The sequence below is a fragment of the Berghia stephanieae genome, chromosome 1 (assembly GCF_034508935.2).
Source record: "Berghia stephanieae isolate SIO BIC M18660-M18661 chromosome 1, UCSD_Bste_1.3, whole genome shotgun sequence".
Lineage (NCBI taxonomy): Eukaryota > Metazoa > Mollusca > Gastropoda > Nudibranchia > Aeolidiidae > Berghia > Berghia stephanieae.
In genome coordinates, this window is record NC_088360.1 from 107,869,083 (window position 1) to 107,889,016 (window position 19,934).

At 37.2% G+C, this 19,934-nt stretch overlaps 1 protein-coding gene across 2 annotated transcripts in view; it reads left to right on the forward strand.

Annotated features, from left to right (window-relative positions):
- The window catches only part of LOC144962685 (uncharacterized), a 63,930-nt gene extending 47,088 nt beyond the window's left edge, over positions 1–16,842 (forward strand). For both annotated transcript variants that reach the window (XM_078895823.1, XM_078895824.1), the window contains exons 41-52: positions 359–474; positions 1,497–1,646; positions 2,695–2,905; positions 3,940–4,297; positions 5,820–6,072; positions 7,550–7,794; positions 8,511–8,648; positions 9,594–9,725; positions 10,909–11,061; positions 12,018–12,193; positions 14,371–14,492; positions 16,110–16,842. In XM_078895823.1, coding sequence (XP_078751949.1) covers positions 359–474; positions 1,497–1,646; positions 2,695–2,905; positions 3,940–4,297; positions 5,820–6,072; positions 7,550–7,794; positions 8,511–8,648; positions 9,594–9,725; positions 10,909–11,061; positions 12,018–12,193; positions 14,371–14,492; positions 16,110–16,263 — 2,208 coding nt within the window. In that variant the 3' untranslated portion in view covers positions 16,264–16,842. The remainder of the gene's footprint in view (positions 1–358; positions 475–1,496; positions 1,647–2,694; positions 2,906–3,939; positions 4,298–5,819; positions 6,073–7,549; positions 7,795–8,510; positions 8,649–9,593; positions 9,726–10,908; positions 11,062–12,017; positions 12,194–14,370; positions 14,493–16,109) is intronic.
- Positions 16,843–19,934: the final 3,092 nt, after the last annotated feature.

The following is a 19,934-nucleotide window of genomic DNA, read 5'->3' on the forward strand; positions in this document are numbered from 1 at the left end:
GATGATCTCAAACTAAGCACTTTAATAGTGTGCTCTTGGATTCTACATCTGTTTCCTATTTGAACCAATTCCTCTTTGTCTTACCTTTTCTTAGGTGCTTTAATTATAATTCTAGAACTTTTTACTATCCCATTTTCTTCCTTTTTACTGTCGCTGATATGACCTTAATGTGTTGCAAGCGCTGTAAAATCCTTTAAAAAAAAAAAACATCACGTCGATTTGAATTGTTTTTTTTTTCTTATATATAAAATTATTTTTTTCTGCTATATATTATACTTTATTGTATACAACTTTTTATATTTTTATTTGAAGTCTACTGATAATGTCTACGTGTATTTCTTTCATCCGTTTCAAAAAGTTTGAAGACGATGGCAGGTATTCTCCCGAGATGCCTTTCGCACCAAAAGCTTCAGCAAAATCTCCACAAGCCAGTGCCCGGTCTGCTAGGTCTAAGAGTTCTCTGGGATCTCGCAGGTAAGAAAACAAGGGTGATGATGTCCGTGTTCTGTACAGTATGTCCATAAAGTCTGGATACAGTAAAGTTAAATATTGGAATTGATGGCAATACAGATTTATTTCATCGAGTTCATGCAAATTTTGTGAAACGCATTGACATTTGCATTGCAAATGATGGCGCTCATATTGAAGATATTATTTGGATAAAATAAATAGTGAAAATAAAACTTAGTTTTTATGATATATCACAACTATTCAACTATCCTATGTGTCCAGACTTTATGGACACCCTGTATAAAATTTTGGAAGGCAATTAAATATGGACTGTAGAAGCTTGTAGAATGCATTTTGTTAAAACACTGTATGGTTTCAAAGGCCAAATTTGCAAGAGCTACAGAATAATTTTTCTTGTGGACATAAATCAAGATCTTTATCATTTGAATTTGTACTGTGTGTAAATGTCATTGTGGGAATTTTTTTTTTTGTAATATTAATTTTTTGTAATTTGTTTTTTTGTTTTCGGCATTTAAAAATACCCTTTTTTTCTATTATTAGAATGGTCAAACCCAATGACTTAGTGTTACAATGTTTCTTCTATGAATTGTATGTGATGTGCTATCCCTAAGAAGAACAACAAGAAATAAAGTGAGTAGGAAAATGCCAGAAGACAAGAGAGAATAAAAATTTCACGGCAACGATGGCGGCTTGAACCCGCGACCTTACTGGTACGACAATTCCACCTGACCAGTGTCCTATCCAAAGGGTAGCAGTTGGTTTTGTCTGTTTCACGCTATAGAAACTGGGATAAACTCCAGCTCCATGAGCCCAATGGCTCTGAAGGACTACTACTACTTATGACATATTGGAGACTTTTTTAAACTTTAAAGTAGAAGAATTGTCATACTGGAGACCGATTTTAGATTCGAGGAACTGTCATCGATTTGTTGAAAATGTTGTTTAATGATGGTTTTTTGTTTTTTTTATGTTTGTTTTTGTTTTTTGTTTTTCAATTGGAGAATAAAAACTTGATTTGATTTCAGTGCCGGTACTTTGTCTATGAGTGGTAGTGCCATCTCAGAACTTATCGGTGAGGTCCTGGCAGAGGAAGGCGTAGACTTGCAGTCCGCTGGATTCTCACAGGAAGTGGCTGCCATCCTAGAAAAGGATGCCCAAGAACACATTGAAGAAAGGTAAACATTGTCGTGATTGAAGACAGCAATGATAAATGAATGAATACTTAAAATGTTTAGGGGTCCCGATAGCTCAGTTGGTAGAACACTTGCTTCACAAGCAAAGGGACTGAGATCGATTCTGTGTGCAGTCGAATTTTTTTTTCTGACCCCACCCCCCCACCTGTCGTCCACCCAGTAGTGATTGGGTAGCTGGGTCTGATAGATCTGGTGAAAAGTACTTTATGATAGACTAGTGTCCTTTCCAAAGGGTAGCAAGCAATTGCTATTGTCCGATTCATGCTCTATAGAAACTGGGGTAAACTCTAGCCCCATGGACCTATCGCTCTGAAGGACTACATTTTTTATACTTTAAATATTTTTAAAAATTTCCTCCCCTTTTAGATTACATTTTTTATGATTTTTTATATACCTTGTGATTTCTTCTTTGAGAGATGGATAGAACTGTGCGACTATGTGGTCTAGTGAAACGACACTCGCTTTCAGATTGGAAGGTCCTGGGTTTGAGCCTTGCTCAGCGTATAACTGAGTCCTTGGAGTAGGCTCTTTATTCTCATTCTTTCACCATACTCAGGTGTAAAATGATTATCTGGTCGTTGACAGTTTTGTCTTTGTTGGAAAAAAAATTAGTAAAATATTGCCTATCAGGCATCATGTCTTGTTCTACATGTTACATGGTGCTGTTAGTCAGGACCCTTTGTAAAGTGCTTTGAGCACGTTTAGTGGATATTGCACTATATAAAATCTCAAGTTTTGTTGTTTTTTCTAAGTTAAGAAAAATGACTTTTTAAATAATAAAACTTGCAATTTTGAGTCCTACCAGACCAGAATATTTCTTTGCCGTAGCTAATGACAAATGTCATCATTCTCGGATTGTTCGTCTTGCTGCATTATTCTTTGCCTTGTATATTTATCAATTTCTTCCATTCTGATTCTAATATGCTCTAATTACGAGAAGAATGAGGATCACACATATTATCAATTTCAATCAGTTTCAATCAATTCCTTATTTTTTTTAAAAACAAAAAAAACAAACTTGTAACCACAGGAAAGTGAAGCAGCAGACGATCACTCCTAGAGATAAATTGATGGGTATGAAGAAGGCAGAGGAAGAGCAGAAGGCCAAGAGGACAGAGGAGGAAAGAGAACGGTTGAAACTGTGGATGACTGAAAAATTCCACCAACGCCACGAGGAGTACAAGAAGAGGAGGAGTGGCCTCATTGAAAGGGAACCAAGACCCTTCAAATCTCAGTCTGTTGTGAGTATTCTTTCTCTCTCTCTCTCTCTCTCTCTCTCTCTCTCTCTCTCTCTCTCTCTCTCTCTCTCTCTCTCTCTCTTTCTCTATCTCTCTTTCTCTATCTCTCACTCTCTCTCTCTCTCTCTCTTTCTCTCTCTCCCTCTCTCTCTCTCTCTCTTTCTCTCTCTCTCTCTCTCTCTCTCTCTGTATCTCTCTCTCCTTTTATAATAAGATTAAAAAATAAAATTGAGCTTTATATAGCGCAATATCCACTAAATTCCTGAAAGCGCTTTACAAGGGGTCCCTGGTCAACAGCAACATTTAACATATAGGACAGGACATGACGACTGTTAGACGATATTACAATTTTTCGGACAAGGACAATGCAGTTAACGGCCAGGTACTCATTTTACACCTGAGTACAGTGAGAGAATGTGAGTAAAGTGCCTTTTCTAAGGACTCAACTATGCACCAAATTCAACGCTCGAACCCAGGACCTTCCGATCCGAAAGAGAGTGTCATACCACTAGACCACATAGTCGCACTTATCTCTCTCTCCCTGTCTCTCTCACTCTCTCAAACTATCTCTCTCACTCTCTTTATCTTTTTCTCCCTCTCTCTCTCTCTCTCTATCACTTTCTTTCTCTCTCTCTCTCTCTCTCTCTCTCTCTCTCTCTCTCTCTCTCCCTCTCTCTCTCTCCCTTTCTCTTTCTCTCCCTCTCTCTCTCTCTCTCTCTCTCTCTCCCCACTTCTTCTACTCTCATTTATTGATTTTTGGGGTTTAATTTTTTTTTGTGTGTCTAAATCCAGCATCAAATCTGGAAAGACTTTTTAAATTGGTGAAAAGAGGCGAGACATTACAATAAATTGTCTTAGAAATGAAAGGCCCTCAATTCGTATCCAATCAAAGATCAAGAAATCTTTGATGTGTTCCATCACATTTGAAAAAAAAAAAATTCACTGACAGATGAAATGAAAGGCAGTAATTTAATTATCACGTTTCCAATATCTACACTGTTTCAACATTTATATAATTTTAATTTTAATTTTTTCAGAGTACAAAAATTAATCTGAAAACTCTTGACGACGAGAGAAATGAGAAACGCAAACACATGGCTTCAGAATTCATGCACCAAAGACTTCTGGAAGCCGAGCACCTCATGGGTAGCATCATCGTTGACAAACCACAGCTCTCATCAAAAGTCGACGAGTACCGACCAAGGGAAGCTTCCCAGTCGCCAATGCGGTCCAGGTCAAGGTCACTGAAGAGGTCACCGGGTCGTGGTGGTTTTGCGTCGTCGCCAGGACGAGCACCTTCCATTTCTTCTCATGCCAAGACAACTACATCTGTATCCAGGAGTCCAAGATCAAGAACGACAAAAACTTCTCACGATACAAGGCATATTAGTCCAGGTAAAAATATTTTAAAATAAAGTTCTTTAGAGCCATTAAGGCCATGTGTAACATGTATTGAAATATATATTGGAATTGTTCAGCTGTGTTTAATTATGTTAGGGTTCTTACTAGCGGTAAGCTTTCTTGTGTTGTGCATGTTTTGCATTAGAGTGTGAATGTTGATTGCGTGAACGTATTAGCACTTTTTGTTACTTAGAAACATCGTAAGACGTTGTTTGTGTATTAAGTTAGTTACTGAAATAACTCCATCCTGGATGGTTGTGATATGTATTTGTTTTAAATTTTCCATATGATTGATAATTAAATTGAATTAACGTAGTCTACCCCTGAGTCGTTACACCATGAAGCTGGTTCCAGTTCCTGTAGTGTGAAACGGACATTAGCAAACACAAAAATATGAAGTAGTAAGTAGTTTCTCAGAGCCATTAGGGATAATGGAACAAACAAGAGCTTATCTAGTTTTTCTATAGCATGAAATGGGCAATAGCATTTGCTTACTACCCTTTGGATCAGACATTAGTCTATCACAAAATACTTTCTGACTGACCCCAACGACCCAATCACTGCTAGATGGACAGGGGAGTCAGAAAAAAAAGAAATCTTGATTACATCCAGGATCAAACTCTGTCCCTTTGGTTGTGAAGTGAGTGCTCTACCAACTGAGCTATCGGGTTCCTCTATTAGTCCAAATAAAATGTCATTTTTTTATGGTATGTCATTTTTTTCATGATTTTATATATGATATCTGAAGTTTCTACTTTATAAATGGAACTGGGTATGTTTTTCCTTAGAGAGTGACCGGGGGGGCCTATCTTAAGCCTGGCATTGTGAAAATGTTAAAGAAAAGTTTAAAATGTACATGACTTTGGATTGAAACAATACAAACATTTCACGTTTCATCAGTAAAACAATGAACAGAAGAATGTTGAAAATTTAAGTTTTTCCTTACACTGCTAACGAGGTGTAGAAACCAGATTCACCTAGCAAATTCAGTGAATTTTTTTTTTTTAAAAGCTAATGAAACCAAATTTTCAATGTATAAGTGAATAAGCATTGTAATTCGTATTCAAGGAGTGATGTGTTGAAATTTCTTAAACTAACTCTTCAAATTGTAGAAAGGTTTTTTTCTATTGTGATGGATTGTTAGTATTCCATATATTTTTGTGCGGCTATGTGGTCTTGTTGTATGACACTCGCTTTCTGATCGGAAGGTCCTGGGTTCGAGCCTCACTCGGCGTATAGTTGAGTCCTTGGAAAAGGCTCTTTACTCACATTCTCTCCCCGTACTCAGGTGTAAAATGAGTATCTGGCCATTAACAACGTTGTCTCTGTCAAAAAAAAATTGTAATATCGCCTCACACGCGTCATGTCACATTCTATATGTTAACTGTTGCTGTTGGCCAGGGACCCCTTGTAAAGGGCTTTGAGCATGTTAAGTGGATATTGCGCTATTTAAAAGCTCAATTTTTAATATTTTTTTAGGACAAATCTTTTTCTATTCATGCTTTGTATTTGACAGAGCCAAGGAGTCAGGACACGGGTCAAATTAAGGGCATCCTCAAGACAACCACCATCAAGGATGACCAGCAACACCCATCAGATCCCAGGCTGGACGGGGCTGCAGCGGCAGGGGTCAGTGACCGCCACATTCTGTCATCCATCACGGAGGGTAGTCTGAGTGGTGCGGATTCAAGTCTGGATCTCATCCGATATGCCAAGGCTGTGCTGGATATGGATGGGTCTGGCCCTATTGCATCACAGTCTTTTGAAAGGTTGGTTGCGTGGTTGGTTGAATGGTTGGTTGGTTGGTTGGTTGGTTTAATGGTTGGTTGGGTGGTTGGTTGGTTGGTTGGTTGGTTGGATGGTTGGTTGGTTGGTTGGATGGTTGGTTGGTTGGTTGGTTGAATGGTTGGTTGGTTGGTTGGTTGGTTGAATGGTTGGTTGGTTGGTTGGTTGGTTGGTTGGTTGGTTGGTTGGTTGGTTGGTTGGTTGGTTGGTTGGTTGGTTGGTTGGTTGGTTGGTTGGTTGGTTGGTTGGTTGGTTGGTTGGTTGGTTGGTTGGTTGAATGGTTGGTTGGTTGGTTGGTTGGTTGGTTGGTTGAATGGTTGGTTGAATGGTTGGTTGGTTGAATGGTTGGTTGAATGGTTGGTTGGTTGGTTCGTTGGTTGGTTGGTTGGTTGGTTGGTTGGATGGTTGGTTGAATGGTTGTTGGATGGTTGGTTGGTTGGATGATTGGTTGATTGGTTAGCTGGTTGGATGGTTGGTTGGTTGAATGGATGGATGGATGGTTGGTTGATTGGTTAGTTGAATGATTGGTTGATTGGTTAGTTGGTTGAATGGTTAGTAGGATGGTTGTTGGGTGGTTGGTTGGTTGGATGGATAGATGGTTGGTTGGATGACCGGTTGGTTGTTTGTGTGATGTGTTGATTTGGTTGGTTGGATGGTTGGTTGGTTGATTGCTTGATTGATTGATTGATTGATTGATTGATTGGTTGGTTTGATGTGGTCATTAGTTGGTTGGTTTGTTGATTGATTGGTTGGTTGGATGGTTATGTGGTTAGTGAATCAGCTGGCTGGATGATTAGTTTGTTAGTTGGTTGATTGGTTGGTTAATATGTTGTCTGTTTGGTTGGTTGATCAGTTGGTTGGATAGTTGACTGAATGGTTGGTTGATTGGTTGTTTAGATAGTTGGTTGATCAGTGAGTTGAATGGTTGGTTATTTGGTTGATTCGTTGGTTTCTCGTATTTCTCATTCGTCTGTAGTGTTTCATTCATTGTGTTTTGTTGATAAAGGGGAAACCCATTGTGTTTTGTTGATAAAGGGGAAACCCCAAACATCTACATTATCTGTTTCCATTTATTAGTTTGCAGCTAACATTCAATTTCACATTGTTGTTTGTTTTTGTTAGGCCATCGCACATTCAAGAACCATGAAATCACAATGAAATAATTTATAAAATTGATAAAATTATCACTCCTTTACCTCAGTTGGTAGAGCACTCGCTTCACACGCAAAGGGACAGAGATCGATTCCGGGTGCAGTCGAGACCCCCCCCCCCCCCCTGTCGACCCAGCAGTGAATGGGTAGCTGAGTCTGTTAGATTTGGTGTAAAATACTTTGCAATAGACTAGTGTCCTATCCAAAGGATGGCAAGCAATTGCTGTTGTCTGTTTCACGCTACAGAAACCGGAATAAACTCCGAACGGCTCTTAAGGACTACTTCTTTTTTTTTTTTTACTCCACTCAGCCACACTCAACCCAGACCCAAACCAGCTGGTGTGTCCAAGGTAACCAAGGCCAAACCGTCAAAGGTCAAGGAAAAAACATTGGCAGACGTGGTGAGGTTACAGCGACCTGAGGTGACCCGGAAGTGGAAGGAGATGAATTCTCAACGTAAACAAGAGGAGGATGAGATGAGGAGGCGAGTCGAACAGGATGAAATCAACAAATCAGCATCTGAGAGCTACCAGAAAGAAAAACAAAAGATTTATGGTGAGTAGTCCGTGTGGCTATGTAGAGCATTAAAACTATATATGCTCAAAGCGCTTTACAAAGAGTCCCTGACCAACAGCAACACGTAACATGTAGAACAAGACGGGAAAACTGTTAGGCGATATTATATTTTTTTTTTTTCAAAAGAGGCAACACTGTTGACGGACAGGTACTCATTTTACACCTGAGTATGGTGAGAGAATGTGAGTAAAAAGCCTTTTCTTAGGACGGAACTATGTGCCGAGCAAGGCTCGAACCCATGACCTTCCAATCTGAAAGTGAGTGTCATACCAAAAGACAACGTAGCCGCACATAGGCCTCTACTTGCATAGGCAGTTTCCAAAATGACTCGTCCTAATTTGTTAACTCACTCAATCCTAGAGATTTTTGCTACTTTTCAAAATTGGAAAAAATTTATTAAAAATGAGCATGTACAAAGATAGTTTTATTCAACTATCATTAACATGTAAAAACCAAACACATTAGCTTTACTACTACGCCTATAATTTGGCTCAGAAAAATGTAATAAATAGGCATGGGGTAAAAGTAACCTCTCTCTAATAACTTCTTTGCCAGTGACGTCCAATCAAGGAATGCTACTCTTCCGCTAATCTCATTCCCTATAAATTGATATGTAAATTGCTTGTAGCGTGATATATTATATACACTGTGGATATACGTTATCTTTTGATTCTATTTTTTTTTCTTCAACCTAGACTCCAAGCAGATACCAGGATCAAGCCCTAGAAACCAAGTTACGATTCCAAGAAGAGTGAAAACTTACTCAGAGCGCCTGAAGGAAATGAAACCATCTCAGAAATTCTCTCCTCGAGTTACCAGAGCTCCTCAGTCAGGTACACATTTGGATTACTCATATGATTTTTGTTAAAAACGTACAATGAAACTTAAAAAGTAATAAACTAAAATAAATGTAACAGCTTCATAAAAAGAACAAAATACCAAACACGGAATGTTTCAGGCTCAAACCCCTTCTTCAGCCAACAACAACAAAAAACAATAAAGACATAAAGACATTACTAAATTCCAGATTGATGACATCTGAGGGAGATATCTTGAAAACCTATTTTTTTTAAATGAATATTTGAAATTCGGCTAGAAGCCCAGGGCCCAGGCATCTGACTGACTGCTCAGACAGTCCCAGGGCTGAAAAAGTTAAAAGTACATTAATGGAGTCATCTCCCTTGCATAATGAGTAAAGTACTCCTTCAGAGTCATCAGAAGGCGAGTGTCGTACCACAAGACCGCTAGCCACAGAAATGAAACATCTAAAGTACTTTGAAACATTGCGTTTACCAGGAGTTTTATTTTTAAAGGGTTGAAAACGAAAATGTTAGGTGACATAAAATTTTTGGAATGTTAATCCTTTACTTAAAATCCAAAATCATACATCAGTGAATTGGTCTTGGTCACAGCCAATCAGATTACAAATCATCATCATCATCATTCTCTATTTTCCTTCCAGCTCGTAAGATAAAGCTATGAACAGTCAAGTGTGTATGACAGGTGCCAGACAAAGCTAGAAAGAAAAATACAAGAAAAAAAAAACATCCCAAAAAATCAGTCTACCACGACTGAGGATCGAACCTGAACCTCAGACCTGCAGAGATCTGAGGTTCGATCCCCAGTCATGGTAGACTGTTTTTTGGGATGTTTTTTTTTTTCTTGTATTTTTCTTTCATGCTTTGTCTGGCACCTTTCAGCACATTTCATACACACTTGTTCATAGCTTTATTTTACAACAGTGCCTGCTCCTTAATTAATTTCTTTATTCCTTCCAGCCCGTAGCATGTCTACCGGCACTGTGAGGACTGGGGGTACCAGCAAGAGTCGTGGCCCACCTCACCAACCAAAGACGTATGTACAACAGCTGCAAAGCCTAAGTGCCAAGGGAGGTGGTGCTACCAAGAGAGGTAAGAGTGTAGACCTTCAGAACCCTAAGGCCCATGGAGCCGGAGTTGATCCTGGTTTCTATAGTGTTAAACAGGCAATAGCAATTGCTAGCTACCTTTTAGATAGGACGCTATTCTATTGCAAAATATTTTCTACCAGATCTAACAGACCAAGCTACTCAAAAACAGACAATAGCAATGGCTTGCTACCATTTGGATAGGATGTTATTCTATCACAAAGTACTTTCTGTCAGATCTAACAGTCCCACCTACCCAATCACTGCTGAGGGGACGGGGATGAAGTCAGAAAAAATGTCAACTTTACCCGGGATCGTTCTCTGTCCCTTTGCATGTGAAGCGAGTGTTCTACCAACTGAGCTTTTGGAATTCCCTGAGGCAATAGTGGAGTAACTGTAAGTTCTGAAAGACTCAAGTTTTTGACCATCGTTGCAGCCTGACACAGTAGCATGGTATTTGCTTTGTACCTAGAAGGTGTTGAGTTCGACTCTTGGCTGCACTGTACGGCTTTGAGCATGTCACCTCGCCCTTGCTCACTTTGCAGTGCTGCATTGAAGCTGACACCTGGGTTATTCCAATCTTCCCTTGGAATAGACCATGAAGACAAATTTTTACTCGTGGATGAATAAATAGAATTTGAAAAAAAAAAAATTTTCCTTCCAGATGCAACAGATAAATACAGAGAAGTTTCAGTTTCTCTTACAAACATGATTTAAGATAAGATAAGATAGACTTTTTTGATCTTGAATGGAAATTATCATAATGTTACACATCATTCATCGTTATATTAGCACAGATTTATACACTGTCATGAACTAATTGATGAAAATACGTAGCTAATTAAAAGCAAAATAAACATCAAATATAATAAAATATTCATAAAATATACAGCAGTTACAAACATGATTTATGTCAATGACTGTGTGCATTGACTCTAATAAAAAGGCATCTGTATACAGTGATTGACACGGGGGAATTATGGGAAGGTTTGTTTGGTTCTTTGGTGTGCTTTTGTTTTTTCATGCCTCAACCCTCGCCCCCCATCCTCCCCCTTCTTTTTTTATAAGGTTTAGATTATTTGATATAAATACTAATGTTGGTATTAAACATATACTTATTAACTTATAACAAAAGAAAGCTAATCAGCCATTTTATATAACACTGAAAATGTATCATCCTCCCCTAGGTGTGAAAACGGTGCCAGTCCAGGGCAGAACCTTCCTGAGATCGCGAGGTCCCGTCCATAAGCCAAAGACATACACGGAACAACTCCAATCCCTGAACCCACATCCACAAAGAGCGGCTGCAAGGATAACGACAACTCCTCATTACGACTCGGGTAAAACTATGGAGTTTAGTTGTTTTGTTTTTGTTTTTTTTGTTTTTGTTTTTCTTTTGTTTTGTTTTTTGTTTTTTTTGGGTTTTTTTTTTGGGGGGGGGGGGGGGGGGGGGGTTCTATTCTACCAACAACTCAAAAAAGAAGTTTCAATTTTTTGAGAAAACGCTGTAAAATGCCAGATATTAATTTTACACCTGAATGTGGTGAGAGAATGAGAGTAGAGAGCCTTTTCCAATGACTCGACTATGCACCGCTTAGAGCAGGATTTGAACCCTGGACCTTCTGTCATACCACTAGATTACTTAGCCGTATATAGATTAGTATTTTCATTATTTACTTAAAAATCTCTATGAATACATATTTTGATTACATATCACATCTGTTTGTGGTGGGCATTTGAGTAAAATACTCTCTAGTTCTGCTCACCAATGCACAAAACTATGTGTAACCTTCAACGTTTATAGTCTGATTGATACATTATTTTATTGAGAAGAAGTAGTCACTCAACTGCCCGTCTGAAATACAATGAGAGAGAGCTGAGTGATATCAACTTGATATCATAAACATAAAAAAAAAATTTTTTTTATTTTTTAAAAACTTGAGATCATAAAGGTTTTGATGTGTAGTGTGCGGCTATGTGGTCTTGTGGTATGACACTCGCTTTCAGATCAGAAGGTACTGGGTTTGAGCCTCGCTCGGGGCATCACCGAGTTCTTGGAAAAGGCTCTTTACTCACATTCTCTCACCGTACTCAGTTGTAAAATCAGTACCTCGTCGTTAACAGCATTGTATCTGTCCCAAAAAATAATGTAATATCGTCTAACAGGTGTCTTGTCCCGTTCTACATGTTAAGTGTCGCTGTTGTCCAGGAACCCCTTGTAAAGCGCTTTGAGCACATTTAGTGGATATTGTGCTATATAAATATATATTTTGTTCTTCCTTCCTTCATCTCCTAGGGACAGTTGGCCCCTCCTCATCCCGTCACCAAGCCAGAGCAAGGCCATACGGAGACCCATACGCTGAGATGGACTATGCTGAGTTGGAGTCTGTGCTTAGTGACTGGGACATGGGTGAGGACGTCAGGAACATCATCTATGGAGGCTCCACGGCCTCTAACTCTGTGGCTTTCATGGTACGTATCATAATATCATGGAAATATAGTTCAGATTGGCTTTCATGGTACGTATCATAATATCATGGAAATATAGTTCAGATTGGCTTTCATGGTACGTATCATAATATCATGGAAATATAGTTTAGATTTTTTAAAAATACAACAACAACAGCAAAAATTAAATCAAAGAAAAAAGACAATCTTAGTTACGAAGAAGAACTCGCTTCCTTTGTCAGAAAGGCTCTTGGGCAGCGTAGAAAATTTAAAGAAATATCTGAAAACTCAGAATTTCCAGAAATTTTTATCCTAGGCATTTTCCTCTTGATGAGTAAATTATTCGTTTTGTTTGTGGAATGTCAATTTCATTTTGTAAAACTTGCTTAGTGAGTGTGTGCGACTGTTGTGTATGTGTCTGTTTGGCTCGGTATGAGTGTGTTAATGGTTGATAAGTATATTGTAAAGCGCTTTGAGGCTTCGACTTAGCTCCGCCACCCAACATGGGACAGCGTGGCTCAGTGGTACAGTCTTGGCTTCTTTCCCGAAAGGTACCGAATTCGATCACCCACCGCTGCGCTGTGTGGCCTTGAGCAAGTCACCTCGCCCTTGTTCAATTTGTGGCACTGCACTGCGGCTGATGCCTAAGTTATTCCAGTCTTCCCTTGGAATAGATTCTAGAGAAAAATTTCCCCTATGGGATAAATAAAGGGAATTTTTTTTTTTTTATTATTATTATTATTATAATGGAAATATATTTTTGTTTGAAAAAAAAACAAGAACAAAAAAGCAAAAATAAATCAAAGAAAAGAGAAAATCTTAGAGTATGTGTGATCCTCCACCCAATTATAGAGAACCTGTCACAAAATGTTGAATTTTTTAAAAGTCAGTTGAAAAACCTCAAAGATTTAGATATAGTTAAGTTAGACTCTTAGAAATTGGAGGGATTTGACTGCAGTGAACTCACTTAGGAACTTCTTTATAATGATGACTGGTTTACATAGCACCAGTCACTTCCCAGTCATATGGATGGAATGCCCACCTCTAATATCCTATGTGTGAGATGCGTCCACTTTATTACCGTCTTCTTCCATAGGTGTTAAAATATTTCTAATGATAATTATGAGGCTGGCTGAGAAAACCCGTGAAGATGCGGCAAGCTTCGATTTGAGATATGAGCCAAAATCAAAGATAAAGTGTTTCCCATACCAACAAAGTTTATTCAGAGAAAAAAATTCACAACTTGGGTTCTAATAAGACATAGAAAGAAAATTTAAAGTAGTAAATGATCAGAAAGATGTGGTCGACACCACTGCATACATAACTCTATTTATGAAGTTTGCACATCTTTCCGGGTTTTCTCAGCCAGCCACACAATTTGAAAACAAGCTCTGTGAGAAGTAGATGAGATGGACTCACAACACAAACCTAAATTAGGCCTAAGGGTTTGAGCTGGTGATTAGACAACCTCATCAGTTTGCCATTAGCAAAGGCATATGGCACACATTTTTCATTGTCTGATCTGAAATGGACTTTGAATTCGGAGGTTCCTTTGGTGTAAGCCAGAATTGTCTTTGTCCAAAGGCTGCATTAGCTTAACAGGCTGCATGCTGTAACTTTACGCTGTGTCATCATCTGAAGATTATTTTTAAATGTTAAGAGCTTGGAGCATTGTGTTTACTCTGGATTTAAAAAAAAAAAAAAAAATAATCCTTCAGAGCTATAAGACCCATTGAGTCGGAGTTTATCCCAGTTTCTAAAATATGAAACGGGCAAGAATAGCAATTGTTTGCTATCTTTATCGCAGGAAGCTAGTCTATTGCCAAGTACTTTCGGCCATATCTAACAGACCCATCTAACCCAATCACTGCTGGAGGAACAGGAGGATCAGAGAAAAATATCAATTTCACCTAGGATCAACTGCAGTCACTTTGCGCGAGAAGCTGGTGCTCTGCTTACTGAGCTCTTGGGACTCCCTTATTTATGGATAAGCATTATATAAATGCAGTCTTTTAAAGCATTTATTGGGTCTTGATGTAAAAAAAAGTTTGTTTTTTTTATTTTTCCTGAACAAAAGATTTAATGCAAACAGCATGTAATATCTCTTAGTAAAATCCTTATTCCATCGTTTTAATGTCCTATCACTGATCATAATTTGTGTTTTTTTTTGGTTTTTTGTCTATTCCATTCACACAATGTAGGTTGATGATGTAGACATGAGTATATCCGGTGGTGGGGACCACCAAGCCAGGCACTTTGCCCCCTCTGAGGGCCAGTCGGATTACTTTGAAGCCATCATGAGAGGAGATGGGCTCTACAGCAGGTAAATACGCCAAGAGTGGCCGCTTCTCACACTGGTTCAGATCTGTTTTCTGTTCCTTTAAGTATATTTGATATTCATATTAACTCCTTACCGATCATTTTCAGTATTTTCCAAAAATGGCAGGCTTACCCAGCAGAAAAAAATGATTTTTTAAACTCAAACAAGCTGTCGACAAAACAACTACTTTATGGTCTTATTAATTAAACAAAGATCATTCTTCAAAGTTTTTTAAACTCAAACAAGCTGTCTACAAAACAATTTTATGTTCTTATTAATTAAACCAAAGATCATTCTTCAAAGTTCATGATCTGTACAAAATATATCTGAATAAGAAAAATGTACATTGTGCTGTATCAAATATGACAATTGTGCTGCAGGGGGTAAGGGGAGGGTTAATGAAACATTGAGACTTGTCAATTTCTATGTATAATATATAGTATTTAATTTATGTGCAAATTATATTTAAAAATTATGTTGGTGAAAAATCTTAAAGGGCGTACTGGTTTTAAATCAAATTTTATTAGGAAGATGTTATGCATCATTATTTTTCTCAAATTATTATTTTTATATTTTGTTGTCATTGTTAATAGTTGTTGTTATGTATAAACGATATGTAAGCATAATACATATTTTTTCCGACAATAAATAATGTATTCATTCATTCATTCATTGATTCATTCATTAAGACAAAAGGTTGCAAACACAATTAGGAGAAAGATGCTTTCAATCGACTTGTACTGATGTGCACATATTTGCAGGTCTGATAACCGAATGCAATTATTGGCTAGATTTAACATTGTTGTAATGGACAATATTTTGTGTTGGTTTGAGAGTATTTCCATCATAACAATGAGGCCATGACAACTTCGATAATCAGACCTGCACATAAGTGTATGTTGACTAATAAGGTACCATGAATACTTTTTTTTAAATATTTTAAATTGGCACTAATTTTAATCACACAGAGCCATCAATCTGTTTAAGGTGAAATTTGCTTCAATTAAGTATTGTTTATTAACCTTCTGTGCTTTAAAATTATGTATTACAAAGTGCAGTCCATGCCACCTTTAAGAACCATCAGCGGGAGGAAGCTTAGGCGTGTTGAATGCTGAAGCGTGCTTGACTTCAAAGTAGACTAAACCCCAAGATTTCCATGAAGGAAATTTCAAGAGTTACGTCCCTTTGTTAGTTACTCATGATCGTGTAACACCATGCGATGTGGCTGCATTATTTGTTACCTGCCATAGTGGGGATTGGGTTTTTTTTGTTTGGTTGGTTTGGTTTTGTTTCGTTTTTAAATTTGTTTTTATTTTCAAAACACATCGTGGTAAAAATGGAATAAAAACACTAATTCAAATTGAAAAAAAAATAAAAAATGGAGTAATTTGTGATGTTGGTGTTAATAGATGGTCTGTCTTATTTTGGTGAAAAGAATTGAGTAATTGAGCTTTTCTTTCGGTGTGAAAAAGTGCTCTGCTTCACAGCTCAAGACCGTACTACTGAACTATGGTGCGCTGCCCCTACTTTTCTATTTTCTGTAATATGCTATTTTTAAACATGCGTCACATTTTGTTTATGGATGAAATCCATATATTTATTAATGTTTCTATTTTTCAGAGTATCCGGAGACCTGGAAACCACAACTGACTACCGATCCACGGTGGACATTCATGAAATTGAGCGCATCGCAGATGAAGTATCAGTTGGAGCTGGTAGTGTGGCAAGTGTCATTGACTGGGACGAGATTGATGACCTTATTAAAGATGTCTGAGAGATACTAAGTTGCTAGAAGCTGTCGACTGTTAAAGTAAAAAATAAAAATGAATATTATAACAGCTTCAAAAAAGAACAAAATACCAGACACACAACTTTTTGGGCTCAAAACCCTTCTTCAGCCAACAACAACAAAAAAACAGTGAAAACTTAAATACATTACTCCAAAACCAGATTGACGGCCGTAGATCTTGTTTTTAATAATAATAAATGGCATTTATATAGTGCTTTACCCCGTTGTCACAGGCTCTAAGCGCTTTACAGTGATTTAAAGCAAAACGTATTACAGTAAGACAAGTTTGATGGAAAAGATGTCCAATCCAATCCAATCCATCCTGTTGCAGCTTCGGTAATGAAGATAAACACAACATTTGTGTGGTGTGAGAGTGTGTTAATGTATGGTATTATGCCCTTATCATAATAATAATGATAGGCATTCACAGTCGTGTAATCCATAATTTTGATATAAAGCAATTTCATAGAAGCTTATTTTTCTTATTTAATAAAATAAATCAGCTTTTATATAGAGCAATATCCACTAAACATGCTCAAAGCACTTTACAAAAAAAAAAAAAAACCCAGTGAACTGACGTCACCAATTTCACAGATGACCTGTATAATTGGAACAATTTATCAAGACTAAATACATGTATTTTGTTTACAATAAAGGTGATGCATATCCTCCTTTGGTTGTTTGTTATCAAATTACACCTTTCGTTAGCCATAATATTCAACTTTACATACATAGGATGTTCTGTGTCCAAATTTATGATTATTTTAGAAGATGCAAATCTAAAATGTGATTTAAACAGTGTATAGTGTTACATATCATTTAATGGAATTCTTACACGACTCATATACATAAACTATTACATATCAATATATAACATAAATCATTAGCAATTAATTTGATTTTACTTTTATATATCTTATAATAGTTCATTTTATAATTTGTTTTCAAACGTTTATCCATTTTGAAGTTAGATCACTTTTTAAAAATGCTTTTATCCAACTGGTTACTGGTGTCTTGATTATCAATTTCATACAGTTTTAATTTTATACCCTTTTGTAAGAGGGATGTATATTAGTCTTTTTATTATTATTATTATTAGTCTTATTATTATTATTATTATTATTATTATTATTATTATTATTATTATTATTATTATTATTATTATTATTATTATTATTTTATTATTATATTATTATTATTATTATCATTATTATTATTATTATTATTATTATTATTATTATTATTATTATTATTATTATTATTTTTACTTTACAACAATCACACTAGCGTGTCTGTGATCTCCGCCACATAAAATACAAAGCTTTTAATAGATATTGTTATGAAATGTTTAGTTTTTGTACAGTTTGATCGGTGTATTATATAAATATATACATAGGCACATCGCAAGACATAAAACAATGCTTTACTGAATTTCTGTTCTGCATTGTCTATTTTCATAGTATTAAAAACAAAAAAAACAAATATTAAATAAATGATTTTTATATTATTCTGAAAGATGGATTTGTTGTTTGTTTATGTGCATCCTCTATGTGTTGTGTTTGTTGACAAATATTTGTTTGTTGCTTTTAAAAGAATAAAAATGATTTTTATAATTACAGACACATCCCAGAGGTGTTAAAGGAGAGGTAGTCGGTGGATTTTTCATCTTGGAGATGGGGGAGGGGGGTTATCACTATCATCTTCCTATATCTATACTGGTGCTGGAATTGTTGCAGACCTTTACAATCAAACACATTTCCTTTTTATATGTCTCCTCTCACCCCCTCCTACACCATAACATCATCATCATCATCGTCGTCGTCGTTGTCCTTGGTGGGGTTCCTCACATCCCATAGTGGGTAGGGAGGTACTTACTGCGTCTTCAATCCCCCTATATCTGTTTTCCAACTTGCTTTCTGTCTTTGTCATGGAATGAGATTACTTGGTTTTGTGTGTTGGCCAGAGGGAAACAGTCAAATGTATAGTTAGTTTTGGGAGATGATATTTTTTTCCTTGTAAATCATCTCTCTGTTATGCACTGTACTATGTGTTTTTTTTTACATATTATATTATGATTTGTAAAACATTTGAGCGAATTCCTTTTAGTAGGGACATGTGCTGGTGTCTGGATGAGACTTTTAGTGATTTCAAACTAAGTACTTTGATAGTGGCTCTTAGGATCTACACCTGTTTCTTATTTGAACCAATTCCCCTTTGTCTTACCTTTTCTTGGGTGCTTTAATTGTAATTCTAGTCTTTTTTACTATCCCATTTTCTTCCTTTTTACTGGCGCTGATTTTGACCTTAATGTGTTGCAAGTGTCGTAAAACCCTTAAAAACAAACAAAATAAACATCATCGTCATTATTATTATTATTATTATTATTATCATATCATCATCATCATCATCATATCATATCTTATTATTATTATTATTATTATTATTATTATTATTATTATTATTATTATTATTATTATTATTATTATTATTATCATCATCAGCACCATCATTTCCTTGACTCCTCAATATAATATCCTTATGAGTATAGCAGTCCTTCAGAGCCACTAGGCCCAATGGTGCCGGAGTTTATCCCAGTTTCTACAGCTTGAAACTGACAAAAGCAATTACTTGTGAGACCTTTTTCATTCAACATGTTTTGTTGACAAAGGGGAAACCACAACAATGTATCTTTGCAAATTCATCCTAAGCTTCCATTTCATTTTGTCATTGTTAATTATTAAAAGAAAAAAAGTAGTTCTTTAGAGCCATTCGGCCCATGGAGCCGGAGCTTATCTATAGCGTGAAACGGACATTAGCAATTGCTTGCTATCCTTTGGATAAGACTTGTCTATCGCATAGTACTTTCCGCCAAATCAAACAGGCTCAGCTACCCATTCACTACTGGGTGGACATAGGCATTTGGAGGAGGGGGGGGGGGGTTGGGGCACTAAATGTGCTCAAAGCGTTTTACAAAAGGTCCCTGACCAGCAGCAGCAACACGTAACATGTAGAACGAGGCATGACACTTGTTGGCGCTATTGCAATTTTTTTTTCCGACAGAGACAACGCTGTTAATTTCCAGGTACTCATTTTACACCTGAGTATGGTGAGAGAATATGAGTAACGAACCTTTTCCCCAGGACTCAACTATGCGAGGAGCGAGGCTCGAACCCAAGACCTTCCGATCCGATAGCGAGTGTCATACTTGGCTACACCTCTAAATTCATCTCGTCAAGCCTGCTTCAGAAGTCTTCCTCCGTCCTCAGAACCGTTTCATACCCACCTTCAAGTTTAGTTACTGGACAGTGAAGGACGATGTGATCGCTGGTTTCTGGATCTGCCTGACATTTCCAGCAGGCATCGCTGTTCCCGAGTTTCCATCTGCATATATTTGATGCAGTCCTGCCATGTCCTGTTAAGGGGCGATTTGAGGAAACCCAGTATTTCCTGGCATTGTGGCATTGTCCCCCACCAAAAAAGGCTTGTATTCCACAATGCCAGTTACGGCGGATAGATAATATTATGTGGTCTTGTGGTATGACACTCGCTTTCGGATCGGGAGGTTCTGGGTTGAGTCCTTGGAAAAGGTTCTTTACTCACATTCTCTCAACGTACTCATGTATAAAATGAGCCGTTAACAGCGTTGTCTCTGTCCG